Below are 18,435 nucleotides of genomic sequence, written 5' to 3'. Positions count from 1 at the left end.
GAGAAAAGAATTTGAGGGTTGTTGGACTGAGAGGGAGTTATCAGAGACATGATGGGGATTGCGGATGCTTGCGAGGACTCAGGAGGGGTTTATACTTGTGAATAGTATAAAGCGAAGGGTTACCATTTACAAAACACTACAGGCGATACCTAGATAACCAGTGACGTTCAACTAGCACTACGTCAATGTAGATACATACTTCAGATATTGGGTTTGGGACACCAAAAAGCATTACCACGAGTCAAATTTATTGAATACACGGTATCCGTAACATTGAGCGTCCGAATGTTGTATGCGATACATTGATTTTCTCTAGATAATGTTCTACTACAAGCTATTCCAGAATTTATAACCAAACAATCTCTACTTCTTTTTCAAAATCATGCTTGCAACGAACCGTCAGAATGTTGTCTGTAACCTCCCTTTTCCAGTGATTGCGTACGGTGTCCAGGCCAGGGCGACAAAACCGTCTCATGAGGAAACATATATAAATCTGTTCTGCTTTTAACTTTCCTTTCGTAGCGTCATCGTGGTCATGGTAGTTAACAATTCCGATCGCCCATTCTGTCGTAGATGCAGGTGGGAAGAAAGGAGATTGCACGACCAGCTTGTCGAGAGGTGATGCCATGAGGTCACCAGCGGGACCGGAAACGAATACCGACTGCCAGAGGCTCTGGTCAATGGAGACAGGGACCATGAATAGCTTGACCTGCACGCCACGCTTTGTGATTGAGAAGTCGTCATCACCACAACCCTCTCCCCACCACGAGATCTCGTGGTTCTTGAGTATCTCCAGTGCTGCTTCGTCTGTTGTGCGATAACAGGAAGGTTCTGTTGGACGACCAGGAAGTCCACCGGCCCATACAAGAATTTGCCATTCCTTGCATTTCTCGATAAGCTCTGCCATGAATCTTTTGAACGCTCGATCTCCTTCTCCATATGCAACCGTCATGGTGATATCGAAGATGCCGGTAAGAGAGTAGGCAACATCTTCAATACGAGTTGTCTTCCGATTTGCTGCCCAGCTCATCTTCTCCCAGGCACGATTTGGCCCGGAGCGAAAATTGCGTAGGTCGTTTTCAGGGATCTTGGTAGCGCGATGAAGAGCCTGAACAACCTTTGCGTCATCTTTGTCGTTGGGATTCTGTGTAAGGGGCGTCCAAGTAGGACCATAATAAAACCTCATCCTAAGGGGTGCAAGAAGCTCCTGCAACGTCCAGCCACGAAAGAACCACTCGTCATTTTCCAGGGTATCCCACGAATTTGTCTGAGCCAGATGCACTATGCAAATATAGGCCTCGCGGTACCACATATACATCGACCGAATTGCTTCGTCGAGCTCTGAGCTGCTTTCCTTGTTTATGCAGCAGGTATCAGACCATGCGAGATCACAGCCATACTCCTTGGCTTTTGCGCATAACTTCTCCAGTTTCTTGTAACCCGCCCCTTCGCGTTTCATGTCTTGAAATGTCGGCTCAGATTCTCCCCATCGGTGTGATAGAATGGCATATTTGAGCAGGTCGATCACAGCCGACTCTATGGCAGATTGCCTCGACCATCTCCCACACCGACGGATATCCTCCTCGGTGATCGTCTCTGGTTTCAGTATTGTAATGAGTTTGTCCCGCGAGATCAATTCCATGGTTGGGATATGGATCAAATGCGATGGAACCAGATCAAAAGCACGTCGTTTGAACTCAGCCATGACATCAGGAATGCCCTTGCCATGATCGTGTTGATCGACAGGAGGAATGCCTTTGCCGTGATCATGCTGATATAGCGATCAGCTTGCGTATCAGTACGTATTCAGCAGACGTACCACCACAACTTTCGCAGTCTGTGGGATTCCTGCCCTTAGTGCTTCACGTACAAAGGCTAGTGTCTGATCTGCGGAAGGGCGATCTGCTGGCGGAAAAGAGAAACATTTTCGAAGGAAGGATGAATCTTGGGCGTGATCCTCGATTACTGGTGGTAGTGGGGGCACCTTTTTTGCAAGTAATTGAAGGGGAATGTGGTTAGATCGAATGGACCACCAGGGCAACTGCCCAGAGAGCACCTGAGATGGCTCTTAGATATATAATATAGATTTTGATCTCGACGGATGAGTTGACGTACATGAATCATGTTGCAGCCAAAAGACCATACATCACTTTTGGAAGTGGGAAAGGTCTCTTCTTCGTCATCAACCAACTCGGGAGCTATCCAGCGAATAGTGGCTGAACGTATCGAGTCACCATACTCCGATCTGGACTCGATCTCATCGAGCCTCTTGGAAAGCCCGACGCCCGTGACAAAAGCACGCCCATACGAATCAACCAAAATGTTGTCCTGACGCACCAGCATATCGGAGATAATTAGTGCTCGTCTTCCCTATTGATTTCGGTAAGAACTCACACCTGTTAGATCTCCGTGAACCACTGCGATAGCATGCACTAGGATACAAAAACCACTTGAGTGCCCAAACTTTTGTAAATGAGTGTAGATTTACAATATTGCAGTGCCAAGGCAATGTCTTGCAGCTGAACATACGGAGATTCGTTTGCACATGGATCTGATCATAATCAGAGGAACCCACCAAGCGAAAACGTTCGCCACGCTCTAAGGACTCGTGTTCGCGCAAGAAGTTTGTTAAGTTCCCATTCTCCATCCAGGGAAACACAAGGCTAGGTAAATGACCATGTCCACATACATATCCGAGGACAGGCAGAATATGTTCGTTCTGAAGTCTGCCCCATACTCTTATTTCTTGTAGTAATTCATCGTATCTTCCGGTGAGATCCAAGATGTTCTTAGGTTGCAGTACCCTAGTAACCTTCACTGCGACCGTGACCTGAAGATATGAGAATTATCAGTTCATACCGATTGTTTGATTAATACATACTGGAGAAAAATTCGGTCGGTCCCAGGTGCACTTGCAGATATGATACTTATGGCTATTAGTGGCCTCGGCATGTTCACACTTGACTATGCACCCAGTAAGATCAGGAATGCAACTGAGGCATGGAGATTCAGTGATTGGTTTCTATAAGACAGAGACAGCGCGCACGTAGGAATGTCGAACAGTTTTGACATAGATTCAGGCGAGAAATCCGATGCGATAGTTTGCAGGAAGCCTGAGTGCATCTTCAGACTGCAGTAAGCATGCGGCAGTTTCCGTCCAATCGCACAAGCGTGAAATGTCGGCCGGTCTTGGTTGGGTATTGGTCAAGTATTGGTACGAGTTTATGCGGACTTCACTGCCAGTGGATGAGTGATACCCAGATTTTCCCAGCGAGTCCCCTACCGTTCGCACGGCGAGCCGGGTAACCCAGACTTGTACCCGGACGTACACCTGAAGTCCAACATAGACTTGTACCAAGACCGGCGAGAATTCCGACATTCACGTTTTTGGTTCGACGTCGATTTGAAAACAACGAAACGCAGCTTTGCAAATTGAACGTCCCTTTTAAAAATTCAAAATTTAAAATCATCGTCCGTGTCATGTTCTACTAGCACCAAACTGCTCGTACTCATCAAGTATGTCCGGGCGTTCTCCCAGGTAAACACCCCAAACAGACGTTTCAAGTCGGTGTCCGGTAATCAATCAGCAAACGGACATCATCTTCCAATTTCATTTCGGTAATTGAAGCATGATTGTGGTATATCTAGCATGGATGCCATCATCATACGTCCACCGAGTTCGCCTCTCACCCACCCATCCTCTACCAAATATGACCATAGTCTTAGATGATCCTACTTGGTGGCCGACCATCAATGCAAATCGTTTTCTTAGCTATTTTTTAGGTTCGTGGAGAGCAGGTGGAGCTGTCTCGATCTAACCTTGAGTGCTGCCGCTGCTGCGGTTTCGCAGTTGCCGCCTTTGTTGGAGTGACGTACGATTGGAGTGAGCATGATAATATTAAAGGACTGCTGATATTTTATAATATTTTCAGCACTTACATTCGGACAAGAGGTATGTTGATGCTATGACCGGAGCAGCCAACATTCTTGCTAAGGATGGTTTTATAGGTCGAACTGATATGGGTGAGTACTAAGTAGATTCTCATGTCAGAGGACTGCATATGAAAGTATACTTATGAACAGACGCGACGTTGGTCCCTAATGACAGTTCTGTATTTCAGTGTATGTGGCTTGTTTGTCGTGGTAATCATGTGTGTTGACTTGAAAGTATCCTAGTTGCGCTGCCTTGGAATCTTATTTCCTGTGTATGTTTGGAAGGCTAAACAGTCGACGTTGGGCTAATCGTCTATCTCTCATAATCAGCCTGAACATGCTGGGTATGTCCCTTTAGTACACATTCGCTGTCTTTGCTTTTCCGACTAATAGCATACAGTCAGTGTTCCGACCATCCCAATGACAGATACAGTGAGTCTTCTGTATAGCTGCCTAGTCGTAGTCCCCTCCAATTAACTGCGGTTCCCTTTAGGGGTGAGTGTAGTTCATTTACTTCTTGGTTCACTAATGACTGCCACGCTATACTGCCACAGATGTGAGTCTGTCAAGTTGGAGTGTGTTACACGAGGCTGGTCACTGACTGTATTTCTCAGGCTGGATTGTATACGATAGCTATAATTGGGCGGGTGTTCTTACATTGACAATCCTATGGAGTGAGTTTAGCGCTTGCGAGACTTCAGTGATATCGACTTAACTGAAACATGCGACAAGTCATCATCATCACTCGATTGCATGCTATGTATCAACGATCCAGAAAGATCCTGATATTTCTCATTGTCACCTTCCTGGCTGTCAACATTTTCAACCAAGTGGCAACCCTAATGACAACAATACATGTTTCAAGCGGTACGTTTAATTGTGGATGAAAACAAACGTACATGGGGCTCATTGTTGAATACTAGAGGAACTTGTTCTCTCCGGCACTTATCAATGCTCGATTGTCCCTGCGAAAGATGTCGTACTTCTGGATTCTGTTGGTTGGATACTCAGTATTGCATGGGAGGTTCTCGCACTGTGTCTCGCAATTTGGACTGCTGTAGAACACTTCCGTGAACTGCGACGACATGCGGCAGGAGGGATTCTAGAGGACTGTTTCACAGTGTTGATGAAAACGCACGTGGTTTACTTTGCGAGGTGAGCTCATATTGTGATATTGTTCCTTTTTTCGCTGAAGAACCGGACATGCCAGTTTTGTTGCTGTTTCTTGCTTGCAACTCGTTATTGACTTTTCTCCAACATACTCAACGGTATGTCAATCTTTCACTTGCCTCTGCGTGCTACTATGATTTATCGTGTAAATAGGACCAACCTTCCCTGGACGCTCAGTTTTATGCTGGGTTTCTCCACATTTTGGAGGTTGTGCAGATGTTTGTGCTGGGACCCCGCCTGATCCTTAGCATTCGAGAATATCACGCTAAACTCGTGGCAGACTCCGACACAGCAACTGGCATGACCTCAATTGCTTTCCAAGAGCACGTGCATATTTCGACCGGGAGTCGTGTGTGATGTTCGGAGAACTCAACGGTTTGTCAACTGATCTACAGAGAACAGGGGAATTTGCTACTTTCGTGATGACGTTGATTGATGTTCCGAAGTAGATTTCAAGGAGATATAGATCTGCTGGGTAGTATTTATTTAAATGATTTGCTTTACGTCGTGCTGACAATATTAATGTGTAATCCATCAATATCCTGGAAGTTCTCTACTGGCACTAACTGCCCAGGTATACCACACTTGCACCAACCACTGGTCCTTCTTTTCCCTATGTGTAGGCAATCATTCCTCCCATTACTTGAGCAAAGGGCAAGCGAGAGCGAGTGGCAATGCACTGTTTCAATCCCTCAGCAACCCGTCCTTAATCCGTCCTCAATCTGTCTTCTCGCCTCATTTGACGTCCCAACCTTGTCTCCGCACCTGACTCACGCCAACTACTAGTAGCTTACAGAATAGTGACTGAAGATGATTACAATGTGCGCGAAGCACGTTCGTTTATTAATGCTTATGGAGGAGCTTGCCTTTCACTTTTGTTCGAAAATACGGATATAAATATGAATTTATATAGGATTGTTACTGAAGCTGAAGAAGCACTGCTTGTGATGTATCATATTAAGCATGGGATGAAGGCCGTGAGTAAGCTTGGATGAAAGAAGATATTCCTGCGTCCTTTCTTTAGCTAAGAGCGAGCGCCTTTGTGGAGTCGGGGAATATGAAGAAACCCAGGTTACCGTGACTAACGTCTGAGCATCGCCCACCAAACGTGAAAGTGGATTTTGAGGTGGTTCCAAACGATGATAACGACGCATCTAGGAATGAATATACAGGCACCAGTACCAGCGATGGTGCAGGAGTCGAGCATCTGCTGCTTAATGTGGACGTGATAGCGAGGTTGAACAGTGAATGGTCAATCTCGATGTAGCTGGAGACCTGCGGGACATGGTAGGACTTGGAAAGCGCATGCGAGAGTGCTCCAGGTCGCAGGTGATACTCTAAGCTCGAGAGAAGCTTCGAAGGTTCCATGATCTTTGAAGTACGCTATATTATGAATTGTCACATTGACTTGAAAGTACGCAGAAGTAATAAAATATTTCATAAAAATGGAAGAGGTGCTCTGCCACCTCGATCTTACTGGAAAGCCAACCTAAGTAATTTCAATCCCTTACACTTGCCAATGATACTGGCATTGAAAACTTCGAAGGAAATTCGGAAGGGTATGGTCAGCAGCTTGTTGACCTGGCAGGAGACATGGTAGAGGTCTGAAAAGCCCTGGGATTTGGATCGACATACATGTCAGAGAAAACCGCACGAATTTTATGCACCGTGAAGCCTTGGTTTGGGATTCTGGACTAGCTCTGAAACAGATGGTTGTGATCTTGAGGAGAAGAGCTGCGGTACGGTGTGGCCCGCAACTCTATGATTGTGTACCAATTTCTCACAGTATAGGAGCAAATCCTTGTATTGTTTCCACGAGACTAACAAGACCTCGACAAAGGGCCAATTGATGGCATATCCCGAACTTTCAATCTGTTTATTTCAGATGGCCTGTGACAGGCGATTCGAATTCTGGTTGTAGGAGGGTCGGGAAAACATCCCAGCTTCAGCCTCCAACCTCAACAAGCGGCAAGCGACAGCATTTCGGAAGAGGTCTGGCCCTATGATATCTGCGGCCTGCCCCTACGCAGCAGAAGAATTCACACATGCACATTTTCGAAGTTCCGGCAAGTACAGAGGTCGCCACCCAAATCGAAGTTGATCAACAAGACCGTGACTTCTATCTTCTTCACAATGTGTTGATGAACATGAAGGCCGAAAACGAACAGTGAGTGTTCCTTCCTCCCTAACATTCCTCGGCAGGTAGACTTCCATCTGGACTGAGCCAACCAATGTTGCGGCGGATGGCATGTTTTTGTTTTGATTCTCCTGTCTACGGTTATAGAAAGTATCTGGTCTTCTGTCACCTTCGCCGCGGAGGAAGTCATAAAGAGGACTTACATCACGAAAACATCATGGCTTGAAGCCTTCCGAGTCGTGCACCTGGATAGGAGGAATTCTGGTCTGTTCACGTCGTGGAGAACGTTCGGCTCCCGTGTCCGGTCCTTTATAATTCTTCATGTTCCAATTCTTGTACCACTATGTACTCTTTGTTATTCAAAGTCGATACGATATCACTGTCGCTTGGTTTAACGGCAGCGCTAGCCGTAGTGCTGTGTTTTAAGTCGACCCACGTTATGGCTCTGTCCTCTACCATCCCAAATCCTACTAGTACGCAACCTGACTCTGAGAAATGCTTACGCGGCATCCCAGCGCATGTACTTAAGCGCCTCACTCCAAAGTCTAGAGCATGCGTCGAGCGTCTGAGGACATGTCGATTGGATAGACCTGACCTGTAAGTCCCATCGCTCATCTTTTGCTTTACCGCCCATGGACGCGCATGCAGCTCTCGACAACCAACTTCCAAACTCGCAGCTGTGCTTGTTCTGTTGTACGAGCAAGCTGGAGAGCTTAGGGTCTTGTTGACGACACGGTCCAAGTCACTCCGTGCACATCCAGGACAGACAGCGTTACCTGGTGGGAAGGCAGATGAAGGAGATGGAAGTTTAGTCTGGACTGCTGTAAGTGCTACGGTTAATTATGAGTTCGCTCATTCATATATAATTCATGCTTATATATGCTTTCATGCAACTCAGCTTCGCGAAGCAAATGAAGAAGTCGGTCTTCCTCTTCCGCCCACATCGTCAAACATACATTTTATCACGACACTCCCGCCTTTTCTCTCTGCATCGCAGTTGTTGGTGACGCCTGTTGTCGTGCTTTTATCTTTGCCGCTTCCGAGTCAACTCGTTAGTTCCTCACCGTCATCCTCAACTTTGAACAGCTCCCCGAATGCAAGCCCCAACACACCACCCAACTCCTCTTCACACCCATTCCTCACTTCCCTAACACCCTCTCTCACAGAAGTCGATAGGATATTCGATCACCCACTCGAAGCGATATTGGACCCTCGTATCTTGTCGAACAAGGGGGAGATGCTCGTGGATGTGGGAGAGGACTGGCCATATAATGCTGGGGATTTGTATGTGAGTTATCGGCTTTTTACCGTGTGCTTTTCATTCCGAGTTGCAACGAAAGTCTCGTTGCTGTCTTGTTACATCCACCCTTTCCTCATTTCGTGCTAATCCCTCTTGTCACGCAGAACCCGTCCGACGTCCGCCTCGACGCATTTGATGGACTTATATATAGGATGCACCGGTTCAGAACATGCGCATCTCCTATAAAGGGGCTTACAGCTGATATCTTGGTACGTCTTTCTCTTTCTCTCTTGTGACATACTCCCTTCTCCCGATCAGTCACACTTAGCGCTAATCCCCTACACAGATCACAGTCGCTGAACTTGCATACGAGCGCAAACCCGTCTACGGACGATACCCACCTGATTCAAGTTCTGGGTCATCCCTTGAAGACAGGAACTCGGAAGGGGGGGCGTATCAAGCACTTGTGAGGAGGCGTGTGGAAGAGAACGAGAGGGCTTTTGAGATTGCTGTTGAGGAAGGCAAGCAGACGCGATTGACAGCAAAGGCGGATGGGGCTACTGGGAGCGCATTTCTGGCAGGTGCATGATCTCATTCTCTCCGTTTTAGATTGACTGGTGAAGATATGCTAATCACCATAGACATAGTGACTAGGATTGGTGCCGTAGTATAATCTGTAGATATCATAATCACTAGTTCTATACGTGCTCTACACATGCACATATATCATAGATGGTATGATCCGACTTGAAACGCATCATTCCCACCGAAAGGTATTCGACAATCCCCCAAGCTTCAGTACAGTTTTAGAGATGCAATGCAAATGGTCCATGGATGATCGATGATACACAATCCAACGACATCGAGCCTATTATAAGCGCTAACGAGGAGAGCAATTGTAAATATGCTGCGAGGTATATATCCGCGCGTAAACATCAACCATATACATAAATATGACCAGTCCAGTCCACCACCACGATACGGGATACATTATCGGTACCCAGTATACGGCTCATAACTGGATTTCGTCGGAGCCGGCGCACCCGTACCTGTGCTCGTCGCCAGCGACGCCCGCACAGCAGCATACGGATCCGCATACTGCATCGTCCTACTCACCTTCGGCGCCCCAGACCCAGAATCTGAGGCAGTGGGAGCATAAGATGCGGACACGCCCCCGAACCCACTCGGTGCAGGGTCTGAAAATGCGCCATATGCGTCCATACTAGGTCTCGAGGCAGCGTAACCCATGTTCGTGCTTGTAGTAGGAGCGGTAGTAGTAGTGGGTGCAGTCGAATATGCAGATGTGCGATTAGCACTCGAGTCTGCTGTTGAGAAACGGTTTGTGTTGGTTGGGGGGAGATAGGTTGTACTGGTGTTGGTGGGGGCGGTTGAGAGGCGGTTGGAGTCTGCGAATGGGGATGCGGAGGAATCAGAGTTATCGTATGTTGATTGACGGGGGTATGTGGGAACTGTGTTGGTGGCGACGGGTTGGTATGAGTGTTCGCCTTCTTCTTCTACTTCTTCGGCTTCTTCGATGTCTGCGTCGGGACGCGTGAATGGGGGGTCGCGGGGTGGTGATGTAAGGTTTCCGGAGCGCCAGTCGATGATAAGCAAGATAAAGGATGCAAGCCAGAAGCCTGGAGTGACAGCGTGAGATAAAAGAATGGGTTAGAATATGACGCGGAAACGTACCAAACGCTAGCCAAAAGAATATAGCACCCGCTTTCTTCGTACTGCACCAACCAGGGAGAGCGCTCGTAAACGCGTCGCCAAGGCTCGCATGAGGATCGTCAGCCGCGTTTTTGCAACCAGGCTCTGTCCACGCTGAGATTGTGGTGATGAATCTGTACAGCCTGAGGTGAGGACTGGAATAAGGGGTGCTAAGATGAATACGCACGCGATGAGGAGGCTGAAGATGCAGCCGCTGCCAACGAGGATGAAGCCGACGCGTACTTCTTTGAGAGTGCGAGCTAGACGGATGAGTTTGTCGTATTTTTCGTATACAACGGGTACAAAGAGGAGGAATAGGGATAGGAATATTCCTGTGACGCTCACAAAGATCGCGAATCCTGAGAGACCCGCTGCGGAGTGTCAATATGGTTTGCAACGGTGGCGGCGATGAACTTACAAGGCCCCACTCCCCACTTTGCTTGGAAACTGGCTACGCTTGCAAAGCAAGCCATTGCGAGAAAGTTGAAGAATATCTGGGAAATGTGAAATATAATGGCAGGCTTGCTTATAATCATCTATAAGGCGGAAAAGGTGTCAGCATGATTGATAGAACGTTGTAAGTAAATATCAATGACCGCCAGCCAAACGATCCATAAAAGGGGCAAGAAAAGGAGGAAGACCAGTGTTCCAGACTGATCCATGAAGAGGCATAGAGGGAAGTTAGGTATATTACGTAAATGGTTGAAGTCGAAGCGCATAGAGCGGGACAAGGACAAAGTCGGCTGGCGTTTGCTGGCAGGTACTGCAGGGCTACCAGATAATAATCAAAGACTCACGTCGTCCTCATAGTTAACCATTCCAAGCCCATTTCCTATCCCAACTGCTGCTGGTACTGCGCTAGTTTTTGACCTCCTTGGTAACATGCGGTCAAGGGCATTTTGAAGCGTATCTATGAATGACATCTTGGATGTGGTATAGCAAGTGAATTTAGATGATATAGGATGGATATGAATGGTATGTCAGTGGTATGTCAGTGCTTTTCTGGTCGACCGCAGTCGCAGTGATCGCAGTAGATACTTGAGCGCGCTGTGGCTCTTGATCATCGCCTACCCACGTGCTATTTGCTTACGTTAACACTGACACATAGTTACTGCCAGTACTTGCTTTCAACCACTCACTACACTAACCACTAACTACGACTACTGACGAGCATTTAGGATTATGAGCATCGACTAAATGTAAAGTCAGTTCGAACCGTTTGTTGACTTTTGTTTCTCTACAGCATCTAAATCTAACATTAGTAAATAACCCGCCTGGCAGTGAACGCGAGGCAGGGCACGTGTTGGACAGCATATCAACCTGGCCTGGCGCCACAATGAATCTCCCCACATCTCAGATACCCTTCTTCATCGCCTGGTGCGCATTTTTTATCAAACACACAAATCATGTTTGCCTTGTCATCTCATGACGAGCCATACCGCGCTTCTCTTAGAGACAATCGCGGTATTCCTACTCTCCTCTCCCCTTGGGAGTACCTTGACGACTATGGTAATTGTTCACCCTTCAGGATGCGACGTCTGCTCTTCATACATGAAGCATGTCGCTGATGCAAGTTATTCCTCACATCAGCCAGCTTTCCAAATCGCCTTCCAAGACAGGAAGCGCACGCGCGAAGACCTCTTTAACAAGGGCATATCAGAGGGCATCCGCCGTCAAAAAGACGAAAACAGAGTCCTCGTCGACGATATAGATCGTTATCGCCTTGAGCGTAACCAAGCTCGTGAAGAGTTATCCACTCTACGTGCTCAGTTAGACGCAACACGTGCAGAATCAGAGCGTTTACAGGACAAGCTCAGACAACAAACTGCCCTCCCAGCCGATGTCTCTAGTCCTATCGAATCCGTCTCCTTTCATTCTTCTGTAAAGTCTCTTCAACTAGTCCCCCCTGCAGATCCACCATCTGATCTTCGCCTCAACGAACCTCCCGTTGATCACCAGCTCTCCCTCGACTTTTTGACTCCCCTGTATCCTCAACAGTTGTCTCCTCCAATGACAACCCCTGCTTCCCCTCAAGCGCAGCTGCCCGACTGCGTCGCAGCTCGCTCATTTGCTGCCGTATTGGCAACAGGTCAGCCAGATGACGACTCAGCTTTCCAAGCTACATCATCAGATGACGCCCCTCCAACACTCGGTTGGACAGTCGTAGCCCCATCTACTCATAAACCCACGAAGCCCGCCAAGAGCATCAAACAAGTCCAATCCCTCATTAAAGCCGCACACCAGCCCGGCAACTACAGCGCCCTTACAAAAGTTAAAGCCCTCTGCTCAGAAGCACACAAAACACCCAGAGACCAAAAGACTGAAGTTCAACGTTACTTGTTATCCAACTGGCGGACTCCTGATTGGGAACACCCCTCATCACTCCCAAAGCTACCTGCCCCCTTAAATAACCCTCGTCTGGAGGATCCCGTCGAGTGTTGGGTATCATACTACACCGCCAACCCCAGTTCCTGCCCGAAGGGCATCCGCCGTGAACCCGACGGCCGTCCCACCCTCTCCGACATGAGAGCTAGTCGAACCGTAGCTCGCCTTCGCCCCATAGTCAACCCGAGCGATCCCGAATCCCGCGAAGCCCGTCAAAAATACATGACAGTCGTCACAGAGCTTTTCTCTGAGCGCGGCGAATACTCTAGCATTCTCCGGAGAGCTGCATTCAGCGTCTCTCCCCACGTCTGCTATGCGCCGTTTGTGGGCGTGGCAGATGAGATTGACAGGTTGTCTATTGCACGTCATTTTGCGGCTTGTGGGGTGACTATTCCTGTTGCTGAGGATGAGCTTGGGCCGTGGGCGATGGAGTATCTTCGCGAGTAGCGGGGAAAGGGATCATATCTGAGTTGTTCCGCATCGTCATGATCATACTTTACACGTACCAGACATCTGGTTAGGAATCTGCATACATATATCCCATCCTCGAAGTCGTACAATTCACACTTAATTGCGGACGTATGTATAGAATGATATTCAGATTGCGAGGATCTTCCGAGTCGTACATAGTGTATTTCCGATTATTAGTCGCTTGTTTGTAGACTTGTACAGTGCTTTATATCTAATCAACGTGACTTGTTTTCAACGTGCGCGATAAACCTGTTCAAGTTCAAATACTATACTTGTTGACCCTTTGCCAAGGCCATATTCTGGTCTTCGGTCTTTGCATGCAACCTGAGCTATCCTATTCCTCAGAAAAGGGTCTGAAGGTCCGGTAGAGCCCATATTGCATGTCAGAGCTTTCTAGTCCACGCATCACGCTCAGCGCAAGCAAAGCAGCATTGTTTTACCAGCAGGTTGTAGGTGGCACGGAAAGCCATGAACCCATCACAAATGAAACGACTTCAGGTTGGCTGAAATTCATCATCCCAAAAAGGCTTGTCCACAAGTTCTGTATCGATTTTCACAGACTAGATGCAAATATGGGCCATGGCCTTGCCGATCTTCACATACATATAGCTCTCCGAGTCCCTGTCACACACGCCTCGAAGTTATCTGTAAGTTTCGGCGACTATTCATTGAGAGGTACAATTACAACTGCAACCTATTCATCAACCCGAGTGGACAAGCTGGAAAAACGCATACATTCTCATAAAACCCTTGAAGCTGGAGGGGAGCAAGAAAGGTTAAAGGGACAGCATCCAGCTTGTACCTTCCAAAGGTAGCATGGAATTTGACATACCCATCGAAAAACGCGGCATAGGCGTCATGGACCTCAGGACGCGGTTTCAAGAATTCGAGGATACTGTGATGAGCTTTCATAGTTTTCTCGATGAGTTCGCTGAGAGCTTCCTGTTTGGTAAGGCCGCGAGAGGCTGTTATGAGCGACAGGTAGTTTGCAGAGTCGCCTTCAATCTCTTCTTTGTAGTATGACAATATATCACTGAATCATGGCGAGTTAGAAAGGCTAACAGCTCGAGAAAATGTAGTATTCACTTTGTGTGGTTTATGACTATAGCCAGATCGGGCATGCATTGGACGTATTCCCGAAGCGGGACTGTTGAAGGGAAAATGTAGTACGCATACGCATACTCCACGCCTGACAGCAGCCTAGCGTATTCGGGGTATGAAGGATTCTGCCGGGAGATCTGTTCACACAAAAGGTTAAAGCTTGAAGCCGCCTTTATTGGAGAAATACCATACCGGCATATCTTTGGTCTCAATGTCAAGTAAAAGGGAAGACACAAAGTCGAGCGAGGACGTGACGACAAAATTTGACACTGGTGCAGAATGATGGCAAGTGACCTCCCGTAAGAGCCCGTCAAGCGCATTCATAAGCGGGTGTCCCTGTGGCTGGCAATTCACGAACTGCTCATTGAAGCGGTACGCATGCACCATATACTCTGGCGTGATCATCTTGTCGTCGATGCAAGCCAATAGGGTGGTGAAGAGGCACATCCACATCTTTGATGCACGGTCCGGGAGGTGGTCGTAAGCGTTAGACACCATGGCCACCCCAACGGCTATGTATGGGAGAATGTCGTCCATTGGATAGCCGCGCTTGATGACCTCCTGATAGCATTCGGAGCACCACGCTTCGTCAAGCGGGATTTTCTTATATTGCAAGCCGCAACGCTGAAGAAATTCGGCGATGGACTGGCGTATGTTTGCTAGAACCTATGTTCGATATTAAAATCGAGACATGGAGGCGTATCAAAACCAAAACACAAACACATACTTTGCCATCGAGGGTAGATGTGGACAGGTTGTTCGTCGTCATCGTGAAGACTTGTAGAGAAATTGGAGATTGGCGAGAGAATGGATCCTATGGGCTGCGTGTACCTATTTATACTCCATGATGTATGTTGATTTATTGACAATCGACTCGGAGGGTCTTGTATTATGTCCGGAAACTTCGTGCCTGATGTAATCTCTTCGGAGGGATTAACTGGATAAGATACTATCAGATAGGCCGCCAACGAATCGAGTGGATGTGGTCCTTTCGAAGCAGCAACATTGGGAGCTTGAAACCTAGGTAAGCATGCAGATAAACATATCTCTAACTCCAATCCCAATTCGAGAAAGCGTAATTTTTTTTTAGATTGCTGGGCCGCAGTAATATCAGGGATGAAAAAACTGCACGCTTTGAGTCCGTTGACCAAGGGGAATGTAACTGCCGAAGTAGTGGAACTGAAATCAGTGGCACGCAGCTATCGCGACGCCATCTGACGCTTTATGGACCTAGCTCTAGACGCAGGTAGGACAGCGAAGCAGGTCTGCATGATGCAAATATATGGTAAGGACACCATAACTGCAGGTCCTTGCGACATGTAATAGGGAAAATACGGCAGTCATGCGAATTTGCCCTAGAACAATCCTATTCTTCGTCCAATGATTAGTCTGAATACTTGCCCGACTGATAGACATCTTTTCGTAACAGAAATTCTTCAATAAGCGCAAAGACTCGCTTGATAATCACGGCACCTATCCATGAAGGAACGACGGTGTTCTTTAAGGTTTGACTACGAGAGACTGGTGCTCGCCTTGGGTGCCAACATTATGTAACTTGTGCTGGTGAATTTGACCTCGCGGCGGATGATCTCTGCAATTAGCGGCGTTTAGTTTGGCCTCAGACCGAATTTACAGAACACTAACCAAACATCGTCGCAATCTCTCGGTCGAAAACGACTTTCGAACGCAACATATTCGTAGATCTATATCAAGATGCATCGAAGTAAAACCGAAAAGGCTGGGAGGGCTGGGCGAGTGCATGTATCATCACGACCCTGGTGAATGAAGTCCACACTGAGAAGAGCGAGTACGACGGACCACCTTAGAAGCATACCATACGGCACACTTGGTCAGTTGTTATTTTTTTCAGTGTCGTTTGCAGGAAATATGTCAGCTTACGTGGCAAGATCTGCTTAGCGCGCTTCATGGATAGAGTGTGACCGGGTGCTAGAGCACCTCTGCCAGTGGTAGTATCATGACGAGCGTCGCGGGATGTTCGTGATCTTGTCGGAGACTCGCAGGTACTATATCCCTAATTTGTTATCGCACAGCGATCTCAAGTCAAAACCCTGACACTGCCGATGTGTAAGGTAATGAAGGATCATATGTGACCCGGAAATTAGGCCCGAACAGATAGGAAACCAATTGTGCTCGAGCTTAGCTTATCCTCCAAACCAAATATGCCGAGTCAAGCCCACGAAGCGAACGCAGGTCTATTATAAGTGTGGGGGCGACGCAAAAGATCACTGTCGTGCAAGGTCCTTTGGTCTTGTGACAATCAATCAATCAAGAACCTGGTGTGAGGGAAGAAAATCTCCATGCTAGTCGCGGATTACTGGCATTAATATTCGGTCATACTGTAGAGTTGTAGCTTCGCGCCCTTTTGGGTGTGACCATGTCACACTTAGCTTCGCAGCTTTGTAGGCCCTTGTGACGTGTGACCTATCCAAATTAGCTTCGCCCCGACCAAATGTTCAAGTCGCAACCCGACTCGGTGCAACAATCTTCTCTCTTCCTTTTGGTGGTGACATGGACCACAGATCCTCACGTTGTTTCCCTCCGCCATGGGAGGACCCCGACTGCTCCCTATATTGCATGTCCACCGGTAGTGCCTCGCAAGTCCTCGAAATTACCCATCCTATGCTCCTAAAAGTGCGCCTCCCAAGCCTGTAGCGCATACCCCATGTCCATTGGTAGCGCCTCGAGAGGCCGTGAATCCATGCTAATATTAGTACACTGACCAACTTAGTTGCCTGGTTTTCCTAAACAGACGCTGGAATTCACCATGTAGCTATGTTTACTGACATATGGTACACTTGCTGACGCTCCAGCATTCTGCAGACCACTGGGAGGAGCTTCATGCTCCCGTTCATGCCATCTTTGGTTGGGGACAAGAAGGAGGCCTACTATCTTTGAAATTGAGTCAGGCAGATTTTCTCCTTATACACAACTTTCTGCATACCTTTGCCCATGTTGAGCAAGATGTCGGAGAAGGATCCTGTCTGTCTGCAATGGTTCCTTGAATGGAAACAGCACTTGAGCTCTGGTGAGTTATCATTTTGTCAGGTGACAGCAACTCATCACTCACCGAACAATTGTAGTCAAAAGGCTCCTCGGTCACCTGCACATGAGTCGTTGACGTGTGCTACAAGCCATGGAAACCAGTTGGTATTGCACCCCTCTCATACCACCAGCACGGCATCATCCACGAAGTGTGTGGATAACCAGACAAAGGAGTGTATTGAGATTTTGGAGAGTGACGAGTCAGACGCCCACACTGATGATGAACAGCAAGTATTGAATTAGTAACTCGAAAAATCAAAGACTAAAGTCCAAAAGAACGCACTGGAATTGAGTTCAGGCAGCTGCAGGCTCGAGAGTACAGCAGACGACCCCTGAACAATGAGTCATAATGCAGGCCAATATACCCATTGTCGCCGCCAACCCTGATCCATCAGAGTTGAACTTGTCATCATCCAAGTCCAACATGTCTACTATGGAGGCCAAGGTACATCTTGATCTCCATACACCAGATGAAGACGCCAATGGGGGATTGTTCAACTTTTTCTGGAAGATACCCCATGAACAGTATCTGAGGGAGGTTAATACCCCATTTGCCTGGGAGATCGAGCAGTGCGAACATGACAGTCATTTTCTGCATGTGCAGGAGCTTGAACGTGTTGAGCATAAACATCAGGGTGCCACTGAATGGAAAAGAAAGCAACGAGCAAGGGAGAAAGCAGTATGTATTAATTTGTTTAGTTATAGTACCATTTTTTAACGTGTGCTACAGGCTCAAAACTTAAATGATGCTTTGCACGATCAGGGAGAGGCTACATCATTGAATGTTGCAGAAGCCTCTCGTCCCTGGTGTGAATTGAAGTGAAAGCATCAGGAGGAACGACCAACAGACCAGGTTGGTCGTAAATGAACTCGAGAGCTGGAGCCTGCTATGAGGGTCAACTGGCAGAGCCCACTGTTGTGGGATACAATCCTACGTGCCGCTGCTTATTGTAGGATATGGCATGTCTCCGAAATCGATCGAGAGGGAGGTAAAGGTGCTAGACCCAGTGAAATTCAAGGCACTTACTCCACAGGTCATTGGCCAATGGATTGATCGTACTGGCACACGTCCAAGGTAGACTGACAAAGTTCTTGATCGCACTAAACATGGTGCTCGTCCAGAAGACACAATCACCCGCAAATCCATCCTTACTCCATATCCCAATGTCATCAGTGTCATTATCAAGGACCTCTGCACGCTTCGCAAAGCTGGGACTGCATTGGA

At 47.6% G+C, this 18,435-nt stretch overlaps 8 protein-coding genes across 8 annotated transcripts; 3 read left to right on the top strand and 5 right to left on the bottom strand.

Annotated features, from left to right (window-relative positions):
• Positions 1-246: 246 nt before the first annotated feature.
• On the bottom strand, positions 247-1,842 carry EDB93DRAFT_1149433 (heterokaryon incompatibility protein-domain-containing protein). Its single transcript, XM_041449626.1, has one exon. The coding sequence runs from the start codon at positions 1,703-1,705 to the stop codon at positions 347-349; it is 1,359 nt and encodes a 452-aa protein (XP_041306969.1). The 5' UTR covers positions 1,706-1,842; the 3' UTR covers positions 247-346.
• A 15-nt stretch (positions 1,843-1,857) lies between these two features.
• EDB93DRAFT_480788 (kinase-like domain-containing protein) lies at positions 1,858-3,532 on the bottom strand. The gene is made up of 7 exons (XM_041456513.1): positions 3,047-3,532; positions 2,882-2,993; positions 2,576-2,830; positions 2,489-2,519; positions 2,395-2,432; positions 2,116-2,328; positions 1,858-2,067 (listed from the first exon to the last, which is right to left on the bottom strand). Exons 1-7 carry the CDS (start codon positions 3,121-3,123, stop codon positions 1,963-1,965), a joined length of 831 nt encoding a protein of 276 aa, XP_041306968.1. The 5' UTR covers positions 3,124-3,532; the 3' UTR covers positions 1,858-1,962.
• Positions 3,533-4,547: 1,015 nt separating this feature from the next.
• Positions 4,548-5,532, top strand: EDB93DRAFT_480572 (uncharacterized protein). Its single transcript, XM_041456512.1, has 5 exons — positions 4,548-4,607; positions 4,666-4,800; positions 4,857-5,088; positions 5,144-5,201; positions 5,257-5,532. The coding sequence occupies exons 2-5, from the start codon at positions 4,692-4,694 to the stop codon at positions 5,458-5,460; spliced, it is 603 nt and encodes a 200-aa protein (XP_041306967.1). The 5' UTR covers positions 4,548-4,607; positions 4,666-4,691; the 3' UTR covers positions 5,461-5,532.
• A 2,216-nt stretch (positions 5,533-7,748) lies between these two features.
• Positions 7,749-9,318, top strand: EDB93DRAFT_1286040 (NUDIX hydrolase domain-like protein; the record flags this gene model as incomplete). Its single annotated transcript, XM_041454503.1, has 7 exons — positions 7,749-7,837; positions 7,889-8,063; positions 8,139-8,295; positions 8,407-8,528; positions 8,645-8,749; positions 8,827-9,061; positions 9,128-9,318. Coding segments are annotated over 7 exons (909 nt in total), but the record flags the coding sequence as incomplete, so codon positions are not given.
• A 152-nt stretch (positions 9,319-9,470) lies between these two features.
• On the bottom strand, positions 9,471-10,852 carry EDB93DRAFT_1240922 (uncharacterized protein; the record flags this gene model as incomplete). The annotated part of the gene is made up of 5 exons (XM_041451818.1): positions 9,471-10,117; positions 10,173-10,324; positions 10,378-10,561; positions 10,609-10,726; positions 10,787-10,852. The coding sequence occupies 5 exons, from the start codon at positions 10,850-10,852 to the stop codon at positions 9,471-9,473; spliced, it is 1,167 nt and encodes a 388-aa protein (XP_041306965.1).
• A 444-nt stretch (positions 10,853-11,296) lies between these two features.
• Positions 11,297-13,281, top strand: EDB93DRAFT_1149398 (uncharacterized protein). The gene is given in 3 exon segments (XM_041449625.1): positions 11,297-11,394; positions 11,453-11,699; positions 11,719-13,281. The coding sequence occupies 2 exon segments, from the start codon at positions 11,597-11,599 to the stop codon at positions 13,020-13,022; spliced, it is 1,407 nt and encodes a 468-aa protein (XP_041306964.1). The 5' UTR covers positions 11,297-11,394; positions 11,453-11,596; the 3' UTR covers positions 13,023-13,281.
• Positions 13,282-13,549: 268 nt separating this feature from the next.
• On the bottom strand, positions 13,550-15,149 carry EDB93DRAFT_479812 (isoprenoid synthase domain-containing protein). The gene is made up of 4 exons (XM_041456511.1): positions 14,875-15,149; positions 14,340-14,813; positions 14,133-14,284; positions 13,550-14,079 (listed from the first exon to the last, which is right to left on the bottom strand). Exons 1-4 carry the CDS (start codon positions 14,914-14,916, stop codon positions 13,728-13,730), a joined length of 1,020 nt encoding a protein of 339 aa, XP_041306963.1. The 5' UTR covers positions 14,917-15,149; the 3' UTR covers positions 13,550-13,727.
• Positions 15,150-16,621: 1,472 nt separating this feature from the next.
• Positions 16,622-17,841, bottom strand: EDB93DRAFT_1104457 (uncharacterized protein; the record flags this gene model as incomplete). Its single annotated transcript, XM_041447416.1, has 8 exons — positions 16,622-16,909; positions 16,953-17,057; positions 17,110-17,190; positions 17,236-17,268; positions 17,336-17,424; positions 17,494-17,542; positions 17,576-17,612; positions 17,660-17,841. The coding sequence occupies 8 exons, from the start codon at positions 17,839-17,841 to the stop codon at positions 16,622-16,624; spliced, it is 864 nt and encodes a 287-aa protein (XP_041306962.1).
• Between the last annotated feature and the right edge of the window lie 594 nt (positions 17,842-18,435).

The sequence above is a fragment of the Suillus bovinus genome (assembly GCF_016758785.1).
Source record: "Suillus bovinus strain UH-Sbo-P2 chromosome Unknown EDB93scaffold_33, whole genome shotgun sequence".
NCBI lineage: Eukaryota > Fungi > Basidiomycota > Agaricomycetes > Boletales > Suillaceae > Suillus > Suillus bovinus.
This window is presented reverse-complemented; position numbering and strand designations above follow the sequence as displayed.